Source organism: Eretmochelys imbricata, chromosome 5 (genome assembly GCF_965152235.1).
Source record: "Eretmochelys imbricata isolate rEreImb1 chromosome 5, rEreImb1.hap1, whole genome shotgun sequence".
Taxonomy (NCBI): domain Eukaryota; kingdom Metazoa; phylum Chordata; order Testudines; family Cheloniidae; genus Eretmochelys; species Eretmochelys imbricata.
Window position 1 is genome coordinate 61472806 of NC_135576.1, and position 16415 is coordinate 61489220.

The following is a 16415-nucleotide window of genomic DNA, read 5'->3' on the forward strand; positions in this document are numbered from 1 at the left end:
GTGCTTTCTAGGGCACAAACTTGCTGAAAAATCTAAGTAACAAAAGTGCTGTGAAATACTTTTTTCTATAAAACTGAATTGTTGGGCATAGGCATTCTTTTATCTGTCCATGAAGTCCCATGCACATTAATTTATACGTAATAATATGGACCAAAAAGCTATTCCATGCCTTAAGGATGTAACTTGGTTTTGTCATAGGTGCTTTCCAATGGGAATTGTTGGAAGAAGATATAAAAAAGAAGTTGAAAGACCCAGGAGAAATTGAGCTCATACTTGAGAAAGTTAAATGTATCCTGAAAACTCCAGGAAAGGTCAATTGCCACTATTTTCTTTTGTAATCACTTCTAGCGTAGAATAGCTGGACTCATGAAAAATAACTTTTCGTAATGATCTTTGTTGTACAAGTATTGTGGTTTGCAGAATCTTGTCTGTCAGCTGTTTTTAAAAAATAAATATAACAACTTAAATGTATTTTGTAGCCATGTTGATCCCAGGATATTAGAGAAACGAGGTGGGTGAGGTAACATCTTTTGTTGGACCAACTTCTGTTGGTGAGAGAGACGCTCAGAAGTTGGTCCAATAAAAAGATGTTACCTCTCCCCCCATTGTATAATAACATAGGTGCACTTCCAAAGTACAGTATTACTGTAAGTTTGATCAGTGAAGTCTATGTAACAGTAGGTTACTTAAAACGATAAATAATACTTTCTCCATCACAGTCTGCCCACCAGTATTAACAGTAATTCAGATGTAATAGAGGCTGCCCCAGGAAAGCTCTGCCATTATGTGTATCTGCCAGAAGTTCTGCCTCTCTAACAGAAATCAGGAGGTGGTTTCTTTAAGTGGGTGTTGAGAAGTAAATATCTGTCTACTAATAATTTATATTTGAACCAGAGTTACTTCACAGGGAAATGTAGTTCACATGAAAATAAGTGTATTAGTCAAAAATACATAGTGGTCTAATTTTAAACAGCTCTTAAATAAATTTACCTCCTCCCTGCTACTGCAAACCTTATACAAAGGTTTTTTTTATTGACTTAAATGGGAAGTGGGTTGTACCCTAAATTGTGTGTGTTAAACCTCCCCCTGCCCCAAGACAAAATGTGAATCAACAAGTCAGTTAACTTTTGTGAATAGAAGTTGCTGCTCTCTGAATGGCAAAATTGCCAACCCCAAGCATTCAAAGGTTATGAGCCAAACCCAAATATTCATGAAATTGGTTTAAAAATAATCCAATATGTATTTTTTGACGGGGACAAAAAAAATCTCATGATTTTTATTTGCCTTTTGATTTTTTGAACCTTAAGTGTGCACTTGCTTAGCACTGTCAAGCTTTACTTCCCAGTCATGAGAGCTAGACACATACTTCTTTAAAAATGAAAGTTGAAGCTCTCACAAGCTCTTGATTTCATATTTGGGGCTTTAAGAAAAGCACTAAATATACTGAGACTCACAATAAAATTGCAAGAGTTGACAACAGTGCAACTGACAGGTGGAGGGTGCTTGAAAGGGAGTCCTTCTTTGTAAAGCTCCATGGCTAGGCATCTCTGCATGCTGACCCGTCCACAGGTGCCATTGGCCACAGTTCGTGGCCAATGGGAGCTGCAGGGACAGCATGAAGATTGGAGCCCCCTGGCTGCCCTTATGCGTAGGAGCTGGAGCGAGGCCATGCCGCTGCTTCCGGGAGCCGCGTGGAGTGGCCCCCAACCCTGCTCCCCGGCTGGAGCGGGGCAAGCCCCAGATCCCGCGCCCCAGCGGGAGCTTGAGGGCTGGAGTAAAATGGCTGGCTGGCTGCATTTTGCCTACCCCTGTCTTAAATGGACCTTTTATTTCTCTTGCTTCCCTGACTGGCAGATGGAAGGGGCATGGAAAGAGAGAGAAGACTCTGATTGAAAAGAGAATCTTTTAAATTGGTACTCCCTCTGGCCCCTCTAGCTGCTCTGGATATATAGTCAGGTTTTCTTGTAAAAATAAACATAAATACATAAATTAGATCAGATTTTAAATATCAGTTGAGCCCTGTTTAATTAAACTTCATTCAGGAAACTTAGCAGTACGATTTTAATTACTATTATTTTTAATTTGGTTTCCCTTCTTAATTACTTATATAGAACTTAATTTATGAATTTTAGCTTTAGGTAAAGTTTCTAAATTCATAAAAATTATTTGAAATCAATAATTGAAATCAAAGCAAAAGAATTAGCTTTTGAGGAGGGATTTGAAGGGAGAAAGTGAGGGCACTTTGGTTTGGTTTACACTACCAACTTAGGTCAGTATAACTATGTCACTCAGGTGTGGAAAATCCACACCCCTGAGCGATACAGTTATCTGACCTAACTCCCAGTGTAGACAGTGCTATATTGATGCGAGAGTTTCTCCCATCGACATAGCTGCTGCCTCTCAGGGAGGTGAAGTACCTATGCCGATGGGAGACGCTCTCCTGTCAGCGTAGGTAGTGTCTTCACTAAATGTTACAGCAGCGCTGCTGCAGTTGTGCCACTGCAATGCTGTAAGTGTAGAAAAGCCTTTGGTTTGCAGGAGAGGGGTATCGTTGCAGATGTAGACTGTAGTGTACTGGGAAAAAAACACAAAGGTATAAGTGGGAGCAGGAGACAACGGGAATAATGACATGAGGAATGGTCTAACCACAAGCTGACATGAGATGTAGAAATGGGAGCTTTAACAATGAGGATGAGCAATTACAGCTTTTCAAAGGAAGAGACAAGGAACCAGTGAAGGGTCTTGAGAAGGGTAAAGACATGACTGAAATGGCAAAAAGATTTTTATAGCTTTTTATGTTGAAAAGGTGAGAGATGAAATGACTGGAGTGGAAGAGTTTACAATGGTCTAAATGAGAGAGAGAACAGTGGTATGAAACAGGTTGTGATAATGGGGGTTGTAGAGAGAGAGAGAGGCAGATTTTAGAAATGTTACAGCAGAAGCAGTAGGTTTTGTCAAGATTTTTGCATGTGGGCGGAGAACAAAAAAGGTGCTAGGGATCTTCAAGATTATAAATTTGAGAGATGGGGAGGATAGTGGAGTTGTCAACAGTGATGGAAAAAGGAATTAGGAGGAAAGATGAGAATCATTGCATTTCATGGTAGAAACAATATGCAACACCCATGTACAACTAGGAGGCAATTATACATGTCAGTATCTTTGTCTTGCAGGTGAATAGTGCCAAGAATTGCAGATCTCATCAGACAGCAAGACCCTTGCAGTTATCTGATACTTCTCTCAAGCTTTTTTTTAATACACATGTCTTAGCTGATGTCATCTTCCAAATACAAGGTACAGTGTCTCAGTTTTTCCTTGTTTTTTCATAGATTCATAGATACTAAGGTCAGAAGGGACCATTATGATCATCTAGTCTGACCCCCTGCACAATGCAGGCCACAGAATCTCACCCATCCACTCCTGAAAAACCTCACCTATGTCTGAGCTATTGAAGTCCTCAAATTGTGGTTTAAAGACTTCAAGGAGCAGAGAATCCTCCAGCAAGTGACCTGTACCCCATGCTACAGAGGAAGGCAAAAAACCTCCAGGGCCCCTTCCAATCTGCCCTGGAGGAAAATTCCTTCCCGACCCCAAATATGGCGATCAGCTAAACCCTGAGCATATGGGCAAGACTCACCAGCCAGATACTACAGAAAATTCTTTCCTGGGTAACTCAGAATAAAAGCTTTGTAATAAAAATATTATGAGCTACCAACAGCTTATATGTCTGCCCAGAAATATGCTTAATCAGATCATGCTTCCCAGCCCATATGGGCTCCCAAGGGTTAGCTCTTTTTACTGCAGGCAAAGCTATACAGTAAATGGGAAGACATAAAGTAGGAAGCTGGAAAAAGTGTAACTTGCTGCCTCATGAGCTGAAAAGTTTGTGACGAAGCTACTTAGAGAAAACAGCACGAGCAGTTGCAGTAGAAGCAGCCAAGTTAGCTGGAGATGAAAGAATACCTTTTGCTAAATTTAGAATGTGCACAAGCATCGTAGCTCTAAATTTAGAACAGAGCTGGAAGGCTTTGAGATCTGATTCCCAGTCTGGCAAAGTGCTGCTTCTGGGATGCTGCTGACAGCACCTGCACTCAGCGAGGAATGCATCAGTGCTCGCAGCCATCACGTGGAAAAGGAAAGAAGAAAAGAAACTCTGGTGATCTTCTTCCCCCTCAACTCCCTGGGATGGGGGGGGGAAGATGCTTGTGGCAGGTTGTCAAGGTTCCTTCCCCACTCTGAACTCTAGGGTACAGATGTGGGGACCTGCATGAAAGACCCCCCTAAGCTTATTCTTACCAGCTTAGGTTAAAAATTCCCCAAGGCACAGATTTCTTTCTTGCCTTGGGAACCAGCTTAGGTTAAAAACCTGGTACACTGCCACCACAAAGTGATTTAAACAAAGAACAGGGAAAGAGACCGCTTGGAGACATCTTCCCCAAAAATATCACCCCAAGCCCTACACCCCCTTTCCTGGAGAAGGCTTGATAAAAATCCTCACCAATTTGTACAGGTGAACACAGACCCAAACCCTTGGATCTTAAGAACAATGAAAAATCAATCCAGTTCTTAAAAGAAGAGTTTTAGTTAAAGAAAAGGTAAAAATCACCTCTGTAAAATCAGGATGGTAAATATTTTATAGGGTAACCAGATTCAAAACATAGAGAATCCTTCTAGGCAAAACCTGAAGTTACAAAAAGACACAAAAACAGGAATACACATTCGCTCCAGCACAGTGAATTTCACAAGCCGAAAAACAAAAGAATATCTAATGCATTACTTACTAACTTTAGAAGAGCTGGAAGGCTTGCATCCTTGATCTGTTCCCAGCAAAGGTATCACACAGACAGACAAAATCCTTTGTCCCCCCCCTCCAGATTTGAAAGAATCTTGTCCCCTCATTGGCCATTTTGGGTCAGGTGCCAGCGAGGTCACTGTAGTTTCTTAACCCTTTACAGGTGAAAGGATTTTGCCTCTGGCCAGGAGGGATTTTATAGCACTGTATACAGATAGGTGGTTACCCTTCCCTTTACATTTACGACACAGGCAGACCCTTCCATTCAGACACCATCTGCTTCCCTGACAACAGACATAGGTCTCCCCTCTTATCTCCTGTTTAGATAAGTTTTCTGAGAAATGGGCAGTCACCTTTCAAAACCTCATTTTTGTAGATTGTTTTTCTCATTCAAAAAATGCAGTTTGTTCAGTTCAGGGCTCCAGGCAGGCTAATAGCCAGCCAAACAAACGTGTGTGTTTGGCCGGGGGCGGTGTATGGGTTGGGTAGGAGCATATTGCCTGTGCTCCCTCCCTCCATTTGTATCATAACACCACCAGTAAAAGTACTTAGCTTTTATCTAGCACTTTTTATCCATAGATCTCGAAGCACTTTAAAATGGAGGCCAATATCGTCATCCCATTTTACAGATAGGGAAACTGAGGTTTGGGGGGTTGAAGAAGTGACTTGCCTAAGGTCATCCAGAAAACCAGCGGCAGAGACAGGGATTGACTCTAGGTCTCTTGTGTTCAAAGCCAGTGCCCCATTCACTCATCAAGACCGGTTATAAATACTGCAACTTGGATGCGATCAGAGTGGGACATCTATCCTGACATAAAATTAATCTTCAGGAAACTATCCACTGTGATTTTTCCTCAGGGGATTTTGACATTTCCAATGAATTTCCTTCATTTTTGAAGTTTTTAAGACCTTTTAAGGGGCATTATAGTTAAAATTATTTTGATCCTGTGTTATTTATCCTGCTCCCCTCACTCATACCCCAGAGAGGACAGTGAACTAGAGAAAGCAGAGCTTATTCCTGCCCTCGCCCTTGAAGGGATAAATCTTCCTTCAGTGGTACGGCAGGTTTAGCTAGGACAACCCTAGCAAGGTCCTAGGACTCAAGTCCTGAGTGCTTGTTGATCTGAGTGAGACTGATTTGTGAGTGGACAGAAGGAGGGGTTGGGCTCAAACGTCATCCCAGAGTCTTGTGTGCAGTATAGACATACTGTTGAAACCCCTTCCTATCCCCCTAGCGAGTCACTGCTGCGGCTCCCATTTCAGATTTCTTTGCCTGGGGAGTCGTTATTTAATCAGCCAAGTGTATTTGTCTGGCACTTCAGGAGCAGATGCTGGGTTTTGCTCTTAATAACACTAAGGTATTCAGTTTACTTAAAAACATTACAGACTTGTAGAGTTGCCTGCCTCCAAGGATCTTAAAATACTGTACAAATATATGTTAAGCTTCACAACAGCCTTGCAGAGGCTAGTTGGATTGCCTAAGGTCACCCAGAGATTAGTGACCAAAGCCAGAGGTCCAAAGCTGTAGTGTTGACCTGCTCTAACCCTGGCAGACTGAAGAATGTCATGTCCAGAAGAATACTGAAAATGGATATTGCTCCCTAACTCCCTGGTGGTTCTCACGGGAGGGAAAAACCCCTCAAGTGGAGAATTTCCTTTCCCCCCCAATTGATTTCTCTGTGGCTAATTAGAAGGGTTTGTATTAAATACTAAATATTGATTTCTTTAGTATCTTTTGTTGTTTCATATTTCAGAACACTTGTTCCGACATACTCTTGACAAGGAAAGCTCATGTTAATGACTCTTACCTGCGCGGATAGCCCCACAACCAATTAAGAAATTCCCTGCTATCTTAATGAACCTTAAATATTTTAGAGGCCGAGTAATATCTTCTGAAGCTCTTTCCAGAAAGAGATTATGAAAGGAAAATTCCTTCTTGATTTTAGTTTGTGGTGATGGTATAGCCATGTTGGTTCCAGGATATTAGTGAGACAAAGGTGGGTGAGGTAATTATCTTTTATTGAACCAGCTCCTGTTGGTGAAATAGACAAGCTTTCAAGCTCTTCTTCAGCTCTGGGAAAGGTACTCAGGGCTTGCCTACATTTAAAACGCTACAGTGGCACAGCAATCTCATCTAGTATTTAGCTCTGACACTGAGTAAGTTTCCCAGACCTGAAGAGCTCTGTGTAAGCTTGAAAGCTTGTCTCTCTCACCAACAGAAGTTAGTCCAGTAAAATATATTATCTCACCCACCTTGTCTCTCTAATATCCTGGGAGCAACAGTGCTACATCACAGGTGGAAAAGATTGGTTAGCATAAACAGTTAGCACATAATATAAGGGACTATAGTAGGGCCCCCCTTGGTCCTGTCTCTGCTTTGCTCCAAAAATCACTCAGAGACTTTCTGACTCAGCAGTCACTGGTGCAGTTTATTTACACAATGTAAACCCACCGCCTTTCACCATATATCGCTGGGGGTTCCAGCCTGAAGGGCTTTTCTTTCTTGCAGCCAGGGGGGAATAGCTACCCCTCTCCTTCCGCTCTCTGGCTTCCCACTCCCCTCCTTTCCTCCCTCTGAGTCTGTATATAGCCTCAGGCTAATCAGCCTGGCAGCTGTTCCGCCTCTGCCAATCAGGCTCAGGTTCCTCGAATCCGCTCCAATTCACCTCCCTTAATTGGAGCTGGAGTGACAGAGGGCTGGCTCAGCAATTCCTGGTCAGCACCCTGTCACAGGGACCATTCAAGGGGAAATGGCCCATTAACAACCATATAGTCATAGAACAAAAAAGAGGAAGTAGCATATTACAGATTGTTATAATAAACCATAAATCCAGTGTCTTTATTAAGGCCATGGTTTTTAGAGTGTAGCCAAGTTATGAATTTAAGCTGCAAAGCTTGTCTTTTGAAGGTGTTGTGCAGGTTTCCTTTAAGGACAAGGACTGAGAGGTCATATATGGAGTGATGCTTTTGTGAGACGTGATATGGTGCGAAACAGTGTTTGTCTTTTATAATTTTTCTGTGTGAGTTAGTTTGAGAGTACAGTGATTGTCTGGTTTCACCCACATAGTTGCTTTTGGGGCATTAGTGCACAGACAAGGTACACCATGTGTTGTGGTAGGTGTGCATAGGATCCATGATCACCGTATAACTTTCCAATAAATTTCCACAGAAAAAAGAAACTTTTCTAAAAGCCAGTTATTAGCTTATAAAAAAAACAGCCCATCCAAATACTTTAAAATAAGGTAATGCCCAGTTCAGGTATCCATTTTAACATACACCACTCCAGACACGTTACATTCGTACTTTTCATAGACTTTGCCCCGCTATGAATAATCCCATATGCCACCAAGAGGTACAGTAATACTATACATACACCACATTCCCCACAACAGCACTAGGACACAAAACTTGAACTTATCCTGGAAAATAACACCCCTCATACTTTTTAATGGAAAATAATACATCATACACTTCTTTCTTTGATTGGTGTCTAACAGTTATGTATGGTGATGTTGGGATTAAGGTTTTGCTTTATAGTGAGGAGTGTGCTGTTTGTATTACGTTGCTGTATCTATTGTAGGTGTAACTTGCTTTTTACGCACTTTTTTTCCTTTGGGATGTCATACAGATCTTGAAGATGAACAGATTTAAATTGCTAAAAATAACCTGTTAAAAGAATTTGCATAATTTTTCTAGCACTCTTAATAGTGAAGACTTAATTAAAATATTTAATGTTGAATATCTTGATTGTTATTGAAGTGACTGTGAAGAGTACAGGCTAGCTCCTCTATCACCAGCTTTCTGCTTTGTGCAGCCTCTGTGCCTGCTGAGAGAAACCTGGGTTGGGGGAATGCAGCCAGTTTTTTTAGTCCCTTCATGCTACTGGAGCTGCCCAGAGAGTTTGCCCATCTGTGATTTAATACAATACAGGAGACCTTTTTAAGAAAATTGAATGGATAATTTGAAAGGCTATTAACTGTTAACTGAGGAGGATTGATTGTTTATAAAGATTTGTAAGTATTCCTTGGCAGAAGTCCAAAAAGGGACCAAATCACTGGATCTGTTTTCTCACTGCCTCTGAAGAATGTGTGTGCACCACAAAAGTAATGGCATACTCTAGATAACTTTCACAAGAACTAAATGCACTTATCCAGTAAAGGAACAGTTGCATGGAAAAAATAATGATACATCTGGGGCATGCTTTGCAAATCAGTATCAAACAAGATACTTATCTGAACACTAACAATTTTCCTGACTTGTCCACTCCTACCCCATATGCAAAAAAACCTCGCTCCAAAGACTAGACAATTGTTGAATTATTTTGTTTTCAACTTGAAACACCCAGGGTAAAATATGAAGATTTAATCCCTCAAAAATGGGTGCACGGAGAAAGGGGATTTTTTTCTGATGTTGTTTTCAGTATGCAATAAAAACAAAAGGACCTTTGATAATGAAAACAAAACACTAATGCAAAACGTGGCAACACAACAGTTTAGTTCTAAGTTCTGCTCTTAGGATATTCCTTGTGGGAAGCTGATGAAACAATAGCACCCACTACATATTTCCAAGAAAATATCACTGATGTATAAATTGACATTTACAAAGGAGCATGCCATCCATTACCAAAATGGCTACGTACTATTTTCACAAAGAGTAAGTTTTACTCTAATTTTCCAGTCACCGTTGTAGTAATTGATTTGATTTTTTAAGTAGGACAGTTAGAAAAGTTAAACTGTGCAATTAAGAAATTTTTATATATTGTGACAGGGCTTTGGTCATGATCCTGCAAACGTATGTGCTTAACATTAAGTATGTGAGCAGTTCCACTGAGTTTGCAGGATTTGGGCACCTAGACTACAAAAGTATTGGTACTTCAGTAAGTGTTGTTGAAACATTATACAAATACAGTGGCTCCCAGCTGAAAAAATACAGAAGGTTATTTAATCTCCTAAATACTGAAAGTGTGTATGTATGCAAATATTTTTATATAATTTTATGTAGTATATCTTTTATTTAATGTGCACCTCTTACATATGTGTATGTATAGATATAAAATATATGCTATAGGTGTACCAACGAATTTAATGTGTGCTAATTAGATAATCTGAAAATATAAGCAAAGATTAATCGTAACAGAACAGAAAGCAAACACCATTTACTGATGCCTATAAGAAATCAGTCAATTAGTGATGGTTAGGTTCAGAGGGAAATGAAGATTGTTAAACAGATTAGTTAAATGCTAATATATGTACTTCTCTGAAAATTCTATATATTGACTATATAACTCCTCCCCACCCTTCAGACATTATCTGTCTTGTTAGGCCCTGATCCTATAACTTCTTGCATATGGGTGAATTGCTGCACTTCTGTGGAGCCTATTCCCTTTAGTACAGTGCTGCACAGGTGCAGCAATTCACCTAGACTCAAAAAAATTGCAGGATCAGGGCCTTGATTATAAGCTTTTCAAAGAAAGGACTATACAGCACCTAGTACAATGGGGTCCTGCCCTAATGAGGCCATGTAGGTAATATAAATATTAAATAATAAAGCCGCATATGAGATAATGAGATATTATAAAACATCACAGATTTACTGAAATGTGAACTATTTCATTTAATTTGGGCTAAATTCGTATTTGCTGAAACTCCATTGACTTCTTGGCATTCCACCTTGGATGATTTGCCTTAGTGTGTTTGAATGTGATCTCACAAAGCTTTAGATCTCGCAAAGCTGTGATACTCCTGAAGTCAACTTGGGAACTACTTGGGTATAGTGCAAATCCTTACACATGCCTTTTACTTGCATACAGAAGACACAATGGTCCAAATCCCCAGCTGGTGTAAATTGTCATATCTCCATTGACTTCAGCGGAGTGATGTCAGTTTATACCAGCTGAGGATCTGGCCTGAAGTGATAGGTACTTCTCTAACTTGCAAAACTGGTGTTGAGCGCAGGCTGCAGTAATAAATGTCATAATTTTTTGTTTTAAATCTGACAGGTGCTACTGTACCAGCCCACAGAGCAGTCCTAGTGGCTCGCTGTGAAGTAATGGCAGCTATGTTTAATGGAAGTTATATAGAAGCAAATAGTTTTCTGGTTCCAGTTTATGGGGTTTCCAAAGATACTTTCCTCTCCTTTCTAGAGTATCTGTACACTGACTCCTGTTGTCCAGGTAGGCAAATGTAAAAATATCCTTATATCCTTTAACTCCTTGCATACTTCAGGCATATTTTTGCACCCAGATTTTTTAGGCATAGAGGGGTAAAGGGGGGAAGTAAGGGGGAGGAGATACACCGGTGACTTTTCATTTCCCTGCCTCTGCAACATACTGAATGAAGGATTGAAGTTTTACACTTCTCTGTAAATTAGTATTCAGGTGTAATGCCAAAATAGAAAAATTAAGTGAAAAGTTGCTAGTCGTATTCTTAATAGCTTCATCCTTTCACGTTTTGTGTCAAAACGACAGCGTTGTAAACAAAGTACACTGGGAAGAGTTTTGCATTACCGGGTACTTTAAATTCACTAGTAAAAGTGTATTTTCTGGTTAAGGATTTCTATCAGCTAAAGATATTTCTTAGAAACTATTTTGTCTTAGGTGTAACTTTCTGAGGTACAACATGAAAATGAAGTTCTCTCCCCTTTAAAAAGGAAAACTTTTTATTTTTTTTGTAAGTTATCAAAATATGATGCATTAGTGTATCATTACAATGAAATGCATTTATAATGGAATCAGGGTGAAGTAAAGAAAGAATTTACAAATTGTTTTATTCATCTTCTACTTAAGTAACACACTGAAAATTAAATCTTAAGTCATTTCAAGGCCATTCCAATGCCTGGAGGCCATTTTTTAGATCAAAACAATATTTAAACTGTATTTTTTTCTAGTCAGAGCTCCAGGTTAGTACAAAGTTGTTTCTCTTTGTCAAGTTTCATTTTTTTTAAAGCTTAAATCTGTCTAATCTCATAGTGTAGTTATAACAAAACCGGATGACTACACTGAGCTGGAATAAATCCCCAAAACAGATTTTGGTTAAAGTAATCTTGGTTTTATAAACTGTCATAAGGAATTTTTGAAAGTTTTATGTTGTAGTACTTAAATATTTCAAAAAGAAAAGGAGTACTTGTAGCACCTTAGAGACTAACCAATTTATTTGAGCATGAGCTTTCGTGAGCTACAGCTCACTTCATCCGATGCATACCGTGGAAACTGCAGCAGACTTTATATATACATAGAGAATATGAAACAATACCTCCTCCCACCCCACCACCTAGAGGACATGAATGAAAATTATTTTTAAAAAAATAATGCTCTTTATTTATTTTTTATTTTTCATCTCTCTGTCCAACACTACCTGCTTAAATGTTACCCTTGTACTTTACTGTTTGAAAAAAAGAGAAAGACCTTGCTATATTATGTCTGGTTTTTTTCATGAAACTTTGCATAATTTTACAAAAACAATTTTTTCTACACACAGCAAAATGATATAAATTGGAAGGTCAAATCCTAAATTCACTGAAGACTGCTCACTTGTGTGAGGCCAGCAATATTTGACCCACAGTTGACAACATAGGAAAGTTTAATAACAACATATTGCATTAGCTCATTCTTTTGGAAGATAAAATAGTGGTCACTCTTTTTAAAATTAAATACTTTTCTGCTAAAATAGAGTTCACCTGTCAAAAAATTGTGAAATACAATACAGAAACATAAGATCATCAGCAGCACTTCGATTTTGTGTCTATTCCAAGCAAATTTAAGTGGTTACTGTAAAACTGGTTTTGATCAGCCGCCAGTGAGATTGTGCTAACCATAAGTCGTGTTTGTATTTTTCACCAGCCAGTATTTTGCAAGCCATGTCTCTCTTGATTTGTGCTGAGATGTACCAGGTATCCAGACTCCAGCATATCTGTGAGCTTTATATCATCACACAGCTGCAGAGTATGCCTAGTAGGGAATTAGCGTCTACAAGTCTCAGTGTTGTTAGCTTGCTCAGAAAAGCCAAGGTATGTATTGCTCATACATGGACATGTAATGTATGAGTGATGGAATTTCTTTAAAATTTTTTTTGTTGATATCAACTTTGATTTTTAACTGGACCTGAATTTTCTCAGTCCTAGTCTGCTTTGTGAGACTGTCATGGTGGCTGGCAGCTACCTGTTTGCTGCCTGTTTGCTGCTATTTCAAACACTTTGTGTTTTAGTTTACTGTTTTTGTAAATAGAAGTAATAATTAGAATATAATTTGTAATACACTGTAATTTTCTTTTAAAATTCTCCTGTATTACATCTGTTTTTCAGTAACTGTTCAGAGAGAGTAGCCCCTCATCATTCCCACACAGATTTGGGATTCAAAAAACTATTAAAGTCAGCTTCTTCCTATGACATCTCTTACTCATTTTTCCCTTAATTTAATAGTAGATCAGCTGCAGTAGTAGCACCTGTGCTTGTTTGTAATTCTTCATCAGAGATTTATCACTGGAGGGAGGGGTCTAAGCAGCTGCTTCAACACTTACCTCAGCTAAGGAAGGTTGCCTTTAACAGCAGTTTTTAACAATTGGCACCATGCCCTGTTGTTAACGTGAAACAGTTTGCCTATCCCTATGGTAGTACATTTACTTCCACCTGACGTTCTGAGAATTTGTATGTTGTTGCCAGATTGTTGTGCTATATTTTCCCTCATTTATTTTTGCCATGGATACCATTCTTCATTTGCTATGCCGCTGCTTTGACACTGGAAATCTTAAATTATGACTTCTGCTTTTTTCCTTCTGCTATCTTTTATCTGTTTTAGTCATGAACACTATTTGTATTCTGTTTCACTTCCCTTTTTTCCTTGCAGTTTCACAACTCTGACTGCCTTTCAACTTGGCTCCTTCATTTTATTGCCACTAACTACCTCATCTTCAGTCAAAAGCCTGAATTTCAAGATCTTTCAGGTAGTTAACCAATTCCAGTCTTTTAAAAACTAAAAAAAAACCCAACCTTTTCCACTGTATTTGGACTGAAGAATTAATGCTAAGTAATGCTGCTTCTGAGCATATGAGGAGATAAATAAGACTTCGGAGAGATGTACTTAAGTGTGTTTATTTTATACATGGAAACAACTTGTAATCTTGATTCAAAGGACATGGTATTTAAACACCACATAAGAAGCATAAAAAATTTTTAAAGAAAAAATTTAGGATCTCTATAGCGCTGTTCAGTAGGTGATATAGCGTATTATGAAACCAAATGATTAAATGGCACTTCATTCATGTAAGTAAATCCAAGTGACAAAGTAGTCAGTCAAATTGGTTTAGGAAATAGAAGTGGAAGAGGTAAATTATATATAATTTTTTTTTTTTAAGCCAAACCTTGTGAGGTGTACCCACCCAGTTTGCTTTAAGAGAAATGTAGAAACCCACCTGCCTGATTAATGGGAGTTGTATTAGCTTAGCACCTCTCACAATATGGCCCTATTGTACACTGCTGACATCTGTATTCTGCCTGTCCCTAACCCAAGAAAATTGGCTGTGGACATCCTCTGATGCAATCTGATTCAGGAAATGCTGGGACACTGAGTTAGTAGGAAGGATGTATCTTGCCTAATTATGATGACCTAAAATTGTGTTTCAAAAAAAGTTATTTTTTAGGAAGATCACTAACAAAACCAAAAAACAAAAACAAAAAAGAAAAAAATTAAGCTAAACCCGCAACAAAAAGGAAATTCAGCAATAGGTCTTATTTTACCCTTTTGTCACTATTAGAAGGCTTTTGGTGATCTGTGTAAAATTGAGTAGTAGTTTTAAATTCAATTCTTATTAGAGATGTATCCATATCCCCTTTGTTGTCACTCTCAGTATAGGAAGTCAGGAGTGGAGAACGAACTATTCCTTGTGTGTTGTGATTGCATAAGAAAGTGTTCCGCATTGTTGCTACCTATGTTGTTTCTCTTTTGTGGATAGAGGATTTGTCTCCAGGACTGTCATTTTGATATCTTTTCTGAATACTATGTTCATTTAAAATTAATTAACTTATTTATGCCTAGCACAACAACAAGGGTATTCAGGCAGTTGATTTTTACAGTTTGTGCTGCAAAAAAACCATCGGCGCAATGGACAGAGTTTCAGCCTTAACTTTATTGCTCCCTTCTGTTATGGGTTTGTGTGCCCTTAATGTTGTTTAAAGCAATTTTTAGAAGTTTTTCAGTTTGTAGTGTATGTGTGTGTGTGTATACACATGTTTAACATTAATACTATTTATTTACTTTTAGCGGAAGAACGCAATTTTGTTGAGATGCACAGATGGCCTTCCAGTATGTACCTGAAACAGCTTGCAGATTACAGGAATTATATCAACTCCCAGAAATGCCACTGCATAGTAATGTAACCAGAAGATTGATTATTCACAAAGTGTTCATAGACTGGAGAATCACAGGCTGGGAATTACATGCAGGCTATTAAAACTGTAGCAGGGATGAAAATAAACATTTGAGTCCTACTGTACTCTCTAATGCACTTGCTAATACTCTTTTAATTAATAATGAATTACTGTTATGTTTTAAAGGGATTAAGAAATATACCATAGGACAGCATAAGGAGTTAATCAGGCCTGGTCTACACTACAAAGTTAGGTCAACGTAAGCCGCATGTGTCTATACCTAAATTTGTCTCTTACTGATGTAAGTGCCCCGTTACAGCAATGCAGTAGCACTCCCTCCCTGAGCAGCATTAAGCCATGGTTGATGTACTGAGGTCCACGCAGCGCAAGTGTAAACACTGCGTTACTTACATGGATTCTAACAGCCCTCCAGCAACTGTTCAACAGTGTCTGACATTGACCTCTTTGGTCACAATTGTGAATGCCATTGTCCAGGGGTCATGGAGACTGAAAGACCCTCCCTCTCTTTTAAAACCCTGCAAATTTTGAAATGCCTTTTCCTGTTTGTCCAGCTGGAGAGCATACCTACCAGCTCTCCCATTGTTGTACGCAACTATGCAGCTGACCATGGCGGCCACGTGATCCAGACACACTCCAGCTTGGAATAGACAGGAGATATTGGATCTCCTGGGCCTGTGGAGAGAAGAGGCTGTGTAAGCACAGCTATGGACCAGCCATGTTTATCTATGAACAGATTGCACAGGGTATGCAGGAGAAGGAGTACGACAGGCCAGCTGCAGTGCTGTGTGAAAGAGAAGGAATGGGTCAGCCATATCGAGAGGCCAGCAGTCATTCTGGTGCTAACCCGCAGACCTGCCACTTTTACAAAGAGCTGCATGCCATAATTGTCAGAGACCCTACTGATATCCCACACATAACCATGGATACCTTTGTGGAGCCACAGGTCCCTGGCATGAACAACTAGGAGGAGGATGGGGGATGTGCGACCAGGGAGCTCCACCTATGCGGGGCGCCAGGACCTGTTTTGAGACTCCACCACAGTCCAGTCAGTCCCAGCAGTCGAGCATGGGTGAGCTTGATGCAGGGGAAGAAACTTCGGGAAAGTGTGTAAATGAGTTTCCCATTACAATGACGTACTGCTGGTGCCCGCAATTTAACATGGCACAATTACTGACTTTTCATTAATTTACTTGTACTAAAAGAAGTAGGAGTACAACAAAGACAGGTATTGTTGTTATCTGCTTTT

The 16415-nt window shown here is 39.4% G+C and overlaps 1 protein-coding gene across 9 annotated transcripts in view; it reads left to right on the forward strand.

The window, feature by feature from the left end:
- Positions 1-16415, forward strand: part of RHOBTB3 (Rho related BTB domain containing 3) — a 74842-nt gene that overhangs the window by 51928 nt on the left and 6499 nt on the right. For 3 of the 9 annotated variants that reach the window (XM_077817205.1, XM_077817209.1, XM_077817210.1), the window contains 6 exons: positions 199-311; positions 3171-3291; positions 10788-10961; positions 12627-12793; positions 13629-13725; positions 15042-15153. In XM_077817205.1, coding sequence (XP_077673331.1) covers positions 199-311; positions 3171-3291; positions 10788-10961; positions 12627-12793; positions 13629-13725; positions 15042-15153 — 784 coding nt within the window. Of the gene's footprint in view, positions 1-198; positions 312-3170; positions 3292-10787; positions 10962-12626; positions 12794-13628; positions 13726-15041; positions 16395-16415 lie in introns of all 9 variants that reach the window. The other 6 variants (XR_013346160.1, XR_013346159.1, XM_077817206.1 and 3 more) reach the window with 6 other exon arrangements.